This window comes from Choloepus didactylus, chromosome 5, assembly GCF_015220235.1.
Source record: "Choloepus didactylus isolate mChoDid1 chromosome 5, mChoDid1.pri, whole genome shotgun sequence".
NCBI lineage: Eukaryota > Metazoa > Chordata > Mammalia > Pilosa > Megalonychidae > Choloepus > Choloepus didactylus.
The window spans coordinates 76,505,867-76,519,940 of record NC_051311.1 but is presented as its reverse complement, the minus strand read 5'-3'; the positions used below and the strand labels follow the sequence as shown (position 1 = coordinate 76,519,940).

The window sequence follows — 14,074 nt, the reverse complement described above, 5'->3', positions numbered from 1 at the left end:
TCAAACAGACCAAACTGCTATTCGATAGAAACCTTATCAGATGTCCATTTCAATCTGTGGGGTACTCATATAAGGGAGAGAAGATAGTCAGGGGTGCTGGGGTGCCTTCTGCCTCGCCCACTGAAGCATCTGTGATCCAATAATGAGCCAAAACCCTCATTATTGAAAAGCCTGAGGCGATCATAGGGCTGGTGGCTTTTGTGCCTGAGTCTAAGCCATTAGAGGGGATAAACTGGCCTCTTAAGGCAGGGCATTAACTTTTTCAGATCAAGAGGGGGTCCATCTAACAAGAAAGCACCTGGAAAAGGTATATTCAGAAAATACAGCAAATAGCAGCATCACACTGTAATTTAGAGAGGGAAATCTTTTGAAGAAAACTCATGCTAAGTCTTAGAGTCATAGGCAGATTATATCTTTATTGTAGAAAGCTCCTTAACTGGGTCAAGATCTCTTATTGTGTTGGAACTTTTTCAGATATTGCAGAAATTCAATGGGCACCATCTTGGGCCTAGAAAACGTCAGTTTAGATTAAGATTTTCATTGCGAGGAAATTTTTAAGGGGATTTGACCTAATGAAGTTTCTCATTATTTTATGTTTTGGGTAATTCATGCCATGAGTGCCCTTAAAAGCCTCAGACGATCAAGAATGTAATGTCTTTCAGAATCATGGAATACTGACCCTCTAATGAGCCCTAAAGAAAATGAGTTTAAAATGATCTTCACCTGTCCTTTAATCTTTGAAAAATCTTTTAAATCCCTTTTAAGATTTCCTTATTTCAGAAGTAAAAGCAGATAAAAATATTTCACTCTCTTCCTAAGCCCTTCAGAACCCACCAGCACTTGAGATGTTTGCCACAGTCTCCCTTAGATGTCAGGACAATTCCTACAGTTTCCTACATGAATACACCTTGTACTCTTGCTCCTTATTAGGGAGGGACGCATTTCAGCATAAAAAGGAAGTCAGATCTAAGCATACAGGAATAAAAAACAACAATGAACATCCCCAACGGACACTAAATACTTAGAATCTGTTGGAGGAATCTCCGAGAGAAAGTATTTTCATTTAATAGACAAAGTGCTTAGCCTTCTCAAATATTCTTAGTGTGGTCCTATTTGTGATGGAGCATTGGGGTAATCATTGATATTTTATGGATCTCATTACTTTTGTTGGCCTTAGTTTTTCCACATACAAACTGAAGGGAGCTGGAGATGTCCTCCAAGATCCTACCAATTCTAAATACACCCAGGGACTTATGAGTTCAGAGTTTATCTTGGAAGAACGGCTGATGGCTTTGGGACCCCCACAAAAGTCCTTCTCACTTCCCATGAAGAGTGAGAAGCTGCCCACTCACCAGCCTTCCCACTCACCCCATGGGCGGCCCAGTCACACCCACCCTGGCAGCTCCCCACTGAGCTCAAAGCTGCCACTGCCTTGGTCCGTCACCAACACCCTCTACATCCATAGCCTAAAAAGAGGAAAGACCCACTTTGGAGAAATTAGACAACTAATTTTGGGGTTTGGGAAAGGGGATGAGTTCTGTTATTTTTAACAGGGTTGAAGGCAGCTGTGAATCATGACAAAGTACTCCAGTAGGTTGTTTCCACGCACCTCAGTCTAAATGACTGACTGCAAAGTAAGGATCAAGAAACCGAAGACCAAAATATTAAAGAATGAACAAACATCTTAATTTATCACCAGACGCATATAATGAAACATATTGTTATCTGATGTAGGTAGTTCTAGGAAGAGATCACATTTAAAAAAGAACTGAGTTTTACAAGGTGATAAGAAGTAACTTCATATATTTCACCTTTCTTTCATTTGTTTTATATATATATATATATATAAAAAAAATGAGGCAGGCAGCCTCTCCATTTTCCCTGGATGTCATCTTTTGGCTCATGGCAGAAGCTGACCACTATTTGCATATTGATGTTCCCATAATTACAGCTGGGTCCCTTAAATACAGTCTCCAAGCTAAGATTTGTTTGCAATATTATATACTAGAATTACCAACTTTATAAGCAAGGGTATGTGTCATTTGCTTTAGGCTACAGTATCAGGTCATTTTGTAAGCATCAAATGAACATAATTAAATGTGACAGGTCTTTATGTGTTTGGAGGGTGACAGGCACTAGTCAATGTTCCCCAGCATACGTGGCCAACTTCTTGCAGGCATCTGCTTATGGTAAATGGTGTCCCAAGCATGACTGAGCTCTGGAAACTTCTCTGTCAGCAGTTTAGTTCCCTAGTCTTGTCATCCCCAGAAGTTTCATTCTCAAAGTTGTTTTAGTGACAAAATTCCATGGGTCACATGCAAAATACCAAACAGGAATTTTATTTCCCCTTTTTTCCTTATCTGTAATCCACTAAGTTATTTGCCTCCATATTCACCCAATAGTTAACAGAATACTGCCAGCTTGCCAATTCTCTTCCTGCTTCCCTTCAGATCTTAAGTGAGAAGGAAATCTCATTCCTTATGTTATGGGTTCTTTACATTGAGAGGGACAGTAATTCAAAGCAATCACTTTCCAAAGGATTTGTTATTGCAAAGATCCAAAAAGCTACTGTACCAAGGGACACACATTCCTACCTCGTTACATTGTATTTTAATATGGTGATAAATGCCTTGAAAAAAATATGCTTTTTAAACCTGAAGTTTATTGAAAGGCATCCTTCTCCAGGCATTACCAATTACCCCCAGGGATGATGGCTGTGAAAATCACTTGACCAGACAAAATCCTTACTTGGTCTCTCCAGGAATTTAAAAATAATTCAGTGGCAGTTGATTCTGCTTTCTTTGCTTTACACCCCCACTCCCACCCCTGGAGAGGTATGAAATTTCTTAACTGTGAGCATTTGTTGGAAGACACAGAGAAAGTTCTTTTGAGACACTCTATTTTGCTTCCTGGTCAATTGCTCTACAACAAGGAAAAGTCTAGGCAGGTAGAGACAATTAACTGAGCCTATCATCCTTTTCCTCTGACATCCTGACATACTATTTCCAGAATGCCAAAAGATAGATAGAATAGGAGTACTTTATGTGCAGTGTGTGGTGCTGGGTCCCTTGGGAGGGGGAGAAGGGACTTATGTTGAGGCAAAGGCTAAACATCTTAGGAAATATCCCCCAGGAGAGAACCCAAAGACCCAGTGTCCTTGCAGATCCTATGGAGTCCCTGCAGGAGAGAAGGCAGAGGGTAACCTCTGCCAGGGTCATGTGGGAGCTGCCCAGTCGGCGCTCTTGGGGGCCTTGCACGTGTGCACGTCCAGAGCCTCCAGGCAGTCCTGACAGCGCACGGCGCAACACCAGTGGAATTTACACTCACACTTCGTCATCCGGGTGACACGGGAGGTATCGTAGCCTCTCCCGCAGCACATGACTTCGCAGCTGTCCATGCCTCGGGAAGTCAGGTTGCACACACGGCCTGCTGTACCCAGGGAACCTGGAAGACAAGCCAAGGAGGGGTCACAGAAAGCATCTAGGCAGAACACAAAATGCCTGGGGAGGAGAAGAGCCATGAAGCCCCACCACACCCAACCCAAAGCTGTAACTGTATTTCCATAGACACATGCAGTGGTTGTCATCCCCACGTGCCAGGTGCAGTGAGGGCAGAGGTGCCTGGAGGGCCAAGTCCAGGAAGGGTGGACCTGAAGCTTTGGATCCGCTTCAGGCAGCCCAAATCCAGCTTGCCCAATTCTGAGTTGGATAAACTTTTCGGATTGTCCTTATCCATCCCTGGATTGATAGATCCAAGGCTAGACACACTGAATGGGCAGGGCCAGATCAGAATGAAAAAAGGACTAATACTGGTTCCTTCTTTGCCTACCTCCAACCACATTAAGGAAGCAGCAGCAAAGGCTAGTTCACTCTGAATTTGGCAGAGTGTAGAATGCTAAAAGGGAGGGAATTCTATCTCCTCAGACCTGATTGCATTGGCTAGTTGGGTAGAAAAGAACTCTGGTTGCTGAAGAGGAGGTGTGGGCATCCTTTCTGTGAGGCCTTGATGGGAGAGAAAAACCCATAACTGCTCTCTTTCCTGCCACAGGCTATTCGCCCCTTGGATGTATGTGTGACATCTAGTTGTAGCCAAGATTCTAGGTCTTCAGTGAATATAACTGGCATTAAAAATGTTAGGAATTACTAATGGAACATCTATTTGATTAAACAGGGTGGTGTTTGCTATATGGCAATCCATAATTATGTATTTGTTTCTATAAAAGATAGGTAGCCTCCATTTGCTCTACTCCTGGGGATACACTCAGAATTCTTTTGTAAGAACATTATCAGAAAACAGAGCTAAGCATAGTGGACATTTCTGAAGTCTGCTCAGCTCACAATGATTCCTTCTACTTGGCCTCCTCCAAAGAGATGAGCCCCTGGTGACCATGTCGTACAATGTTACCCTGCTCTACTGGCGGCAGGTGATTGGACCAGGGGTGGGCACCTGATTCCAGCTGAGTCAATCAGGTAGATTTTCCAGGGAATTTGTGATTTGGACTGAGACCGGCAGTCTCTCTATGTGTAAATTCAGTAGCCATGGGCAGTCAGGTACCATGAGGTCATGAACTAGAGTTGGTCTACAGAGACAGGAACAAAGCATATGTACAGAGACAGTGAAGACATGAAAGAGAATGCTGCCCAGGTCCCAGATTCTTTTCCAGTTCTGCTTCTGTTTATCCCTGAGGCCTGACTGCATTCCAACCTTAGGGTTCCCAGAGACCCTGTATCCTTATATTAAATTTCCCTTTTTAGCTTAAACTGCTCCAATTCTATTACTTGAAAAGATTTAAGAATTGACAAACAGAGAAGCTAAAGTCTCTAGTCTTTATTTAAAAACAACAACAACAATAAACAAACCCATCAGGATAAAAAAAGATAATGACTTAATTCACTTTCAGTTCCTCATTTAACTAGAATTTTTTCCTCTTTGTAACTCCTATAGTGCTTTGTGACCCTCCCTGCATTTATCACAATCTGCATGTGTTAGAATTATCTATTAAAGTGTCATGCTGCCCTGCCTGCCAAGAATGACCAGGCAAACAGCAAGGTTCAAGCAAGGCATGGGGTCAAGAAGAGGAGAGGGTGGAGCAGAACTTGCTCTGCATGATCAGGACACTGACAGCAGGAAGACAGGCAGGGGAGTTTCATGGGGACAGGAAGGACGGCAAAGGGCTGGGGTCAGGGTGAAGGATTTCCTCGAGCCTACATCATGCTGAAGAAGCAAAGGGTCAGGAGAGGCAGCAGCTGGGCCCTGATGTGGAACAACCTGGACAATCCTCAAAATCACTGAGTATGGAAAAGACTCACTGCCAAATGCTGCCTCTTAAAAGCACACTCAATATTTAATGCAATAAACATTCATTGAACAAAAACATGTGTAAGACACAGTGCCAGTTGCTTGGAGTTTTGGGGGTGAGGATGGGAGGAATAAAGGTAACTAGGACCCAGTTCTTATTCTCAGGGAAGTAATAGTGTGGTGAACAGATAAATATGTAGAGACACTTCCACTACCTTAGGAAAACTGCGTCACTTGCTGAAGACCTACTGTACCCTAGCGTTATGTGAAAAGCACCCAAACAAATAAAGTTCAAAAACAGCAGGATGAGATTATTTAGAGCTTGGACAAATCAGAGTTCAAATTCCCAGCTTTGCCACTTATCAACTGTGTGACCTCAGGTGAGTTACTTCAGCTCACTAAGCTTTAATTTCCTCCTATGCAAAACTGGGATAAAAACAGTTCCTTCTTCACAGGCCTGTGGCAAGGATGGAATGAGATAATGCATGAACACATCTGGTACAATATGTACACAATAAATGCTAACCATTCATTTACTTCACAAATGTTTTCAAGTGCCTACTATGTGCCAGGCCTGGCTCTGGGAACTTGGGATACAGCAGTGAACAAAACATAGACCCTGCCCTGAGGAGCTTATGTTGTAGAGGGAGTGAGCCAAACATATTATAATAACTATATTAGTGATATTACTATTACTAGCAGCAAGCAGGACAGAAAAGGAGCTACTGATTTTGTGTGGCTTCACAGAAAAGGTGGCATTTGAGGTAGGACTTTTAGGATGAGTAGACAACTTTCAGGGAGGGCATGCAGTGAAGGGCACCCCAGGCAAGAAAGAACATTCTAGCAGGAATTCAGAAGGCAAGTTCACAAAGGGCTGAACACAGGGCACGAGTGTGGATGAACCTTAAAAACGTCACGCTAAGTGAAAGAAGCCAGACACAAGAGGGTACCTATTGCATGACTATATTTATATTTATATGAACTATCCAGAATAGGTAAATCCATAGCGAAAGGAAGCAGATTAGTGGTTGCAAGGGCTAGTGGAGGAGGGAAATTCAGAGTGACTGCTTAATTGGTATGAGGTCTCCTTTGGGGGTGATGAAAACATGTTGGAGCTAAATAGAGGTGGTGGTTGCACAACAGTGTAAATGTACTAAATGCCGCTGAATTGTATGCTATAAATGGTTACTTTTATGTTATATGAACTCCACCTCAATTTTTTTTTTAAAAGAATGAATTGGAAGAGAGGACATGAGAACAGTGAGTATAGACAAGTTTTTCAAGAAGTTTGGTGATGAAACAGATGAGAGAATAGTTACAAGGAGTGATGAAGCTGAAGGTGGGTTTTTTCTGGTTGTTTTAGGCCACAAGTGGGTATGTGGTTTGTTACACAGCAACAAACATATGATACAATTTCAAAGGTTTCCATTTATATCAAGTTCAAAAATGGAAAAAACTAATGTGTATGACGTTAGAAGTCAAGGTAGTGATTTAATTTGGAGGGGAGTGAAAAGGGGTGTGCCAGTTTGGATGTATTATGTCCCCCAAAATGCCATGTTCTTTCATGCAACCTTGTGGGGGGCAGACGTATTAGTGTTGATTACGTTGGAATCCTTTGAGCATTTCCATGAAGATATGACTCAATCAATTGGGGGTAAAATGTTTGATTGAATTATTTTCATGGAGATATGGACCCCACCCATTCACAGTGGGTCTAGATTTAATCACTGGAGTCCTATAAAAGAGCTCACAAACAGAAGGACCAGAGAGCAGCTGAGAGAGACATTTTGGAGAAGACTATTGAAAGGAGACTTTTACTAACACTTCAGAGATGCTAACCCAGAGTTTGCTCTGGAGAATATGACAGAGGACAAAATGCCCCAAGGGCAACATTTTGAAGAACACACAGGAGCTGAGAGAGGAGCTGGAATACAACCTGGGATCAGCAGACACCAGCCATGGGCCTTCCCAGCTAACAGAGGTTTTCTGGATGCCATTGACCTTCCTTCGGTGAAGGTATACTTGTGCTGATGCCTTAATTTGGACATTTTCATGGTCTTCAGACTGTAAATTTGTAACCAGTTAAATGCCCTTTATAAAAGCCAATCCATTTCTGGTATTTTGCATAATGGCAGCACTAGCAAACTGGAACAAGGGGCATGATGGGGATATTTCTGGAATCCCGGTACTCTTCAGGTTCTTCATCAGGGCACAGGTTACAGAAGTGCGTTCACTTTGAGAGAATTCATTGAGCTGTATACATGTGATAGGTGCACTTTTCTGTTTTCATAGGTGCACTTTTCTGTTTTCATTTTGTATTTCAATAACTAGTTAAGATGGAGGAGGAGAAGGAAGAAGAGGCAGCTACAAGCATAAAGGACAATTAACATGCAAAACTATAGTATTTGAGGAGCAGAGAGGTGTTCAACATGTCCGGAACGTAGCATTCAAAGGGGAAAGTGGCACAAGCTGAGGCTGCAGAGGTCGGTAGATGCCACATTATGAAAAGCCCCTTGTAATACATCAAGGGGTATAAACTTAAACCCGAGGGCAATGGAATGCTATTGGGGGTTTTTCCACAAAAGGGTAACATTATTTAATTTGCATTTTGGAAGGATTGCTCTGGGTACTGTAGCAGAATGGATTAAAGGGGGGCCAGAGAGAAAGGAAGGAGACTAGTTAGAGACCATTAAAGTATACCATTGAAGTACACCATTAATGCGGAGAGGCAAATAGACTCAGAAAAGGTTAAGAGGCAGGATTGCCAGGACCTGGTGACTGGATGGTTAGATGAGAGGAGTCAAGAAAGACTCCCAGGTTTTCGGCACGAGTGACTGGGTTTATGCTGGCATCGTTCCTTGAGATGGGAAACACCTGGGGAGAGGGGGGCTTTCAGGAAGGATAATGAGTTTAGTTTTCAACATGTTGAGTCTGCTGGGACTGTGGGTCATCTAGGTAGAAACGTTCACTAAAAATACTCTCTGGGACTTAGCAGAGAGCTCAGGATAGAGACACATATGAAGAAATCTTCTGCACAAAGGTGGTGGTTGTGGGTTGAATCGCATCACCCTGTCAAAAGATATGATCAAGTCCTAACCCCAGGACCTGTGAATGTGATTTTCTTTGGAAATATGATCTTTGCGGATGTAACCAAGTTAAGGTAAGGCCCTAAATCCAACGAGAGGTGTCCTTACAAGAAGAGAGATTTGGAAACAGAGACAGACACACAGGGAAGAAGGCCACGTAATGATGGAGGCAGAAATTACAGTTATGCTGCCACAAACCAAGGAACACCAAGAATTGCTGGCAACCACCAGAAGCTAGAAGAAGCAAGCAAGGATTCTTCCCTTGGGCCTTCAGAGAGAGCACGGACCTGCCAAAACCTTGATTTCAGACTTCGAGCCTCCAGAACTGTGAGAGAAAAAAAAAAAATGGTTTTTTAAGCCCCCCAGTTTGTGGTATTTGTTACAGCAGCCACAGGAAACTAAAGCAGTTATGAATGAGTGGTTGTGAAAAGGACTCTCATCTGGCATCCTAGAGGCAATGCATTCATATGTGTGTGCATGTGGGTGTGTGTGTGAGAATAGGAAGATAGAGATAGAGATATTTTAATGAAAGGGAGCCGTTGGGCTTTATGCCTTGCCCACTTGTTTAGTTTTGAATATTCAGTACACATACTTTTAAATCATTTTTCCAAATAATACACCAAATTAATAACTCCTGAGTCACTCACCCCTGCTTGGGCCACAACAGGAACAACTGGGGAAATAAATCCAGTTACACCTATCAGCCTAAATTCCAAAGGCACTGGTTTTCACATTTTCAAAGAGGGCTAGAACTGAAGTTCATCCATTCTTTTCTGCCTTTCCACTGACTCTTTTCTTCTTGCTTCCTTTCTTTCTTCTCCCCTTTTCTCTTCATTATGTTCATAATCAGAGCCCATTTTATGGAGAACTCACATTGGCTATGCCTTGCGGTAAGAATTTTACATGCAATTATCTCACTTAATGCTTTTATATTTATGAGGTAGGTACTATTTTCATCATCGTTTTGGAGATGAGGAAATGGAGGGTCAGGGAGGTTAAGCGACTTGCCCAAGATTCCACAACAAGCAGGTGGCAGGGCCAGACCTGAAGCCAGGCTTGTCTAACTCCAGAGCTCAAGCTCTTGACCATTGTGATATTCTGTGTTTTGACAAAGAGCTCTGTCATGGAGCCCTGCCAGGCTGTGTGAGACAGCAGGCTCACTTATAGCAGTATAATGACCAGAACTTTAGCATCCTTCCCACTCTCTCCCTTAATTATTTTATCAAGTGAAGAACTCTTAAACATTCTGACATGTAACATTTTTTGGAGGGGCCATTTTTCTCCAGCTCATGATATGTGACAGACAATTAAGATGCCTAAATTTATGTGAGAAAATTTCTTACTGACATGAAAAAATGAAAAAGTCTAGTTAATACGGTGTTAGTAGCTTACACTGTCTTGTTCCTGTACTTACATTCCTATTGGATTCCTGCAATTTGAATGATGTAGAAGGCCGCAGAAATGAGACTAATTCCTTGCAATACAGCCTGCACCTCTCTAAAACATTGTTCTCAAAGTGGTTTTAACATATGTTAAAATGCATCAGTTTCAACATCACAGCCATTGCCAAGGACACCAGAAAGAGCACTTTCTAAGGAGAACCTTCTGGTTCAGGAAAGCTGACAGCATCAATTTGTATCTCACAAAAAAATGGAATTACTTAGCCTGACCACTTACCTAATTTCCCAGGCTTAATTCTAAAATTCTCTGAGCCATTTCCAAAAATCAAACTGATCTTTACAGGCAAATATTTGCACCACAGAGTATCTAAAAAAGCATAAGTGGCTGGTTCTAAAAATACTCCAAAGAAGAAAATATGTAACACATTTTTGAGGAATGGCCTTATCATTAGAATCTCCCAAATTGAAATATTGTAAGGTTAAATACGTATTTTTACGCTTAATGTTTAGTATGTTCACTTTTAAAAATCACTATGTTTCCTTATTATGATAAGTAATCTCTTACCGCCCTTTGATTTACACAGTTAACTTAAGGGAGAAATGACAAGTTGAAAACTCACTTCTCTGACTTCCCATTGCCTTTTGTTTGTGAAGTATGCCCAAATGTGTGGCCTTCCTGAGTGCAGATCCCAATCCCCAGATATACAGAGCTGCAGACTCAGACTCAGCGAGCCCAACCTTCTTCTGTCATCTTTTCATCAAACTGTTGTGAGATCATCTGCCTGAACTCGGCATCTGTAGATCCAGGGAGAGTCTGAAGGGTCCGGCAATGTCTACACTGTGAGAAGGTGCTGGTTCCAGCCAGATATATGTTTTTCCTTCCCATTGTGTTGTCCTCATTCTGGCTCACACAAAAACTCATATATAGGCATGGGAAAGAGGACGACAAAGAATCGGAGTTCCTAAATCACCTAAATTTGGGACCACATAACACATTCTTGGTGGGGCAATGCTGGGGAAATTTTTCAGAATAGAGCATCCCATCCCCAGAGCTATAAAATTAATAATCGAGTCAGGGTTCCCAGTGTAAACACATTTCTGTCTCCACCGACATGCATCTTCCTGACAGCAGAGGAGGAACAGAGGGCTTTTGCTAATAGTTCCCAGATCCACACCTCTGGGACTTGGAGGAAGGGCGCTCTCTCTCTCTCACTTTCTCTCTGTCTCTGTGGATAGGCCTGTGTCTTTGCAAATTCCTGCCACTCCAGGCTGACAGAGGCCCATATGTTGACCATTAGGGCAGAAAGCAAGATTCACTTAAGTCCGTCATCCAATAGGCTGTTTCTCCTCCGCTTGACTTACACATTGTCATTAATGACACAGATTTATTGAGGAACAAAAGAATGTTAAAGAGCAAATGTTAGAGACCACATTTTCATCTACTTGCAAGGCTTACCCTTTCCTTACATTAAGGTTTGCAAAGCTAAAGCTATTTAGAAAGACAATATCCTCATTTTTCTCAGAAGATTGTATTCACCATGTTCATAATAATTTGAGAAAGTCTGACTGGCATAGGAAAGAATGTCCAATTAAATTAGCAAATCCTATAATGGAATTACAGTTGTTAGGGTCAGTTGTTCAAGGTTCTCCATGTCTGGCACTAGCTAACACAGACAATTTATTTCCCACCGCCACCCCCCACCCCACCTGTACTCTCTCACCGGACCAAGTCCTCACTGTCCCACTGAAGTGACTTTCTCATTTCAGCTCCATATAGACTACTTCTTCCTAAGAGTTACTCTCATCTGCATTGGCCTTTCCTAGCACTCCTTTCTGTCAAAAGTCTTCCTATCCTTCAGGATTTAGGTCTACTTTAGCCTCTTCCATGGAGCCCTCCCTGCCTGCTCCAAGCTCCACTGACCACCCTCATAAGCCTCAAAAGGGGCTTATATGCTGCCTTAAAATGTCTGATGACTTTTTGTGTCAGCATCTTGTCTCCCAAGAACAGGGATTGGTCTTACCCTTTCCTCTACATACTGCATAGTGCTCAGGTACTCACTACATATCTGTGGATTTATTAAATTTTAAATTAAAAACAATTTCTTAAAAATTAAGATCAGTCTTCCCCTTGTCAAGTGAGAGCCCACTTGTCCAGTGAGGCACTTGCCCAGTCATCAGGCACTTTGGAGAGGGCAGACTCACTAAAAGCCTTGTCTATAATCAAATTATATTGCTTGGTATGCAGAAAACATATACAGGAGATGTGGCTTATTTCTAAATGATCGAAATTTAAAAAGGCATGGGAGTTTGTGGTATCAAAGTTAAGGTTCTGTTATTGTAAACTTAGATTAAAAATAATTAATAATTAATTCATGCACTTATTGATCAAAGAATTTCTGATCTAAAGGAAATTTAGAAATTACTAGATGAAACACCCATATTTTCCCAGTCTATGAGAATGAGACTCAGAGAAGTTAATTTGTCTGTAGCTACCCAATCAGTACTCAGTAAAAAAAAAAAGTAAGCTAGAAAATCAGTAATAAGTGCTAGTACTAAAGTTTCCTAGGCTCCTCCCCTAGTAACATGAAATTTGCACAGTTTTTAAGAAGAGATTTACCCACACCAGTGCAACGCTTAAATGAAGTAAGCAAAGACATCATTTTACTTTAATATCACCCTTCGGTTTGTGGTACATTAATATGGTAATTAGAAATGAATCTTTTCTATCCACCCCCCTCCAAAAAAAAAGCTTATCTATTTGGTAAATTCTTTGTTGTTAGTAGTTCAGCTTATGTTGAATAACTGGAAACAAAAAAAGGAACATTTCCTCAAAATTTCTGTTTCTTGCATTTTCACAAATTTACTCTGATCGCTACTGCCAATTAAATCAAATTAGGCACTTTTTAGTGTATCCTAAATGTATAGCAATTCTACTATGTATATATTCTGAAAGATTGTGTAGATTTATATATCATGCCTACAATATAAAGTATTGGATGTATGAAATATTTTTGCTTATGCTAACAATGAAATCAGATTAACTACCCACTGGGTAATAAAAGTAAAAGCCTCCCTCCCCCAAGGAGTAAAAGAGCTGAGCATTTGGTGGCAGCTAAAAGCAGTAGAACAAGTCTGCCACTGTGTTTACTTGAGACTTTTTATCTCATCCAGGGAATGGCCAGCAGTGTCTCAAGCTATGAAAACAGCCAATGAATACACTTGAATATGAGAAAAAATTCCATAAACACTTAAACTCAAATGGGCATTTTCATAGATTGTGTGTTATAAGGTAACTGGTGATAAGTGAAGAGATGCTTACTAATTACCTGCCAAAGAAACCAAGTTATTGTTAAGCTATGAAGTTCCATCAACATATCTAAGAAATCAGCATCTTTCATGTTGTTTATAACTTGCTGATGAATTCAATTCAACACACATCTATATGGTAAGTGCTGGCATCCAAAGTTGAATGAGACAGATATAGTTCCTGCCACCATGGAATCAGAGTTCAGTGGTGCAGAGAGATCACAAACAAATATTTAAACAAATAACTATAAATTGTGGCCTGTGTTATGAATGAACAAAACGGGAATATTTAGGGACCTAGGAAGTGACAGTGAAGATGGAGAAGCAGATGGATCCATGATATATTTTAAGAGAACCTGGTGATCAACTGGATCATGGAAGAGAGAGAGAGAAAGAATGGTAACAAATGACTTGCAGGTTTGTGCCTTGACCAATGGAGCGGATGGTTGATCCATTTTCTAAGAGAGGGAAGACTGGGGGAAACAGGTTTGGGAGGAATTAAAAGTCAGTGTTGAACAGAAGCAGATTGATGCACATGTGAGAAATCTGAGTGGAGCTGTGAAGTTGGAAGTTGGGTACCAGATGAGGATATGGGTATAGGATGAGGATAAGGATAGCATTTAAAGCCTTAGAAGTGGTTAAACCATCCAGGAAGAAAGTGAAGAAAGACTGAAGATCTTCAAAAGTTAGAAAGAGAAAAATAGGCACTAGTAACTGAAATTGAGAAAGATCAGCCATTGGGGTAGGAGGAAAATCAGAAGAATGTGGTATCCCAGAGGGCCAGGATATAAGTGTTTTAGGAAGGAGAGAGAGGTTAAATTATATGCAACTAAAAATTTGAAAAGAGGGTCCATTGGATAGTAATTAATACTAATTAAACAACATGGTCAATAATTCCCTGTGCAAATGGTGACTTGGCCTTACCAGTAGATTTTTCATCTACTTCTCTTCTGGTCTGTTTTAGAACCTTTCAGATATCAATTG

The 14,074-nt window shown here is 41.2% G+C and overlaps 1 protein-coding gene across 1 annotated transcript in view; it reads right to left on the bottom strand.

The window, feature by feature from the left end:
* Positions 1 to 2,642: 2,642 nt before the first annotated feature.
* WNT2 (Wnt family member 2) overlaps positions 2,643 to 14,074 on the bottom strand; it is a 44,089-nt gene continuing 32,657 nt past the window's right edge. Inside the window, exon 5 of the mRNA XM_037837450.1 lies at positions 2,643 to 3,444. Coding sequence (XP_037693378.1) covers positions 3,215 to 3,444 — 230 coding nt within the window. The 3' untranslated portion in view covers positions 2,643 to 3,214. The remainder of the gene's footprint in view (positions 3,445 to 14,074) is intronic.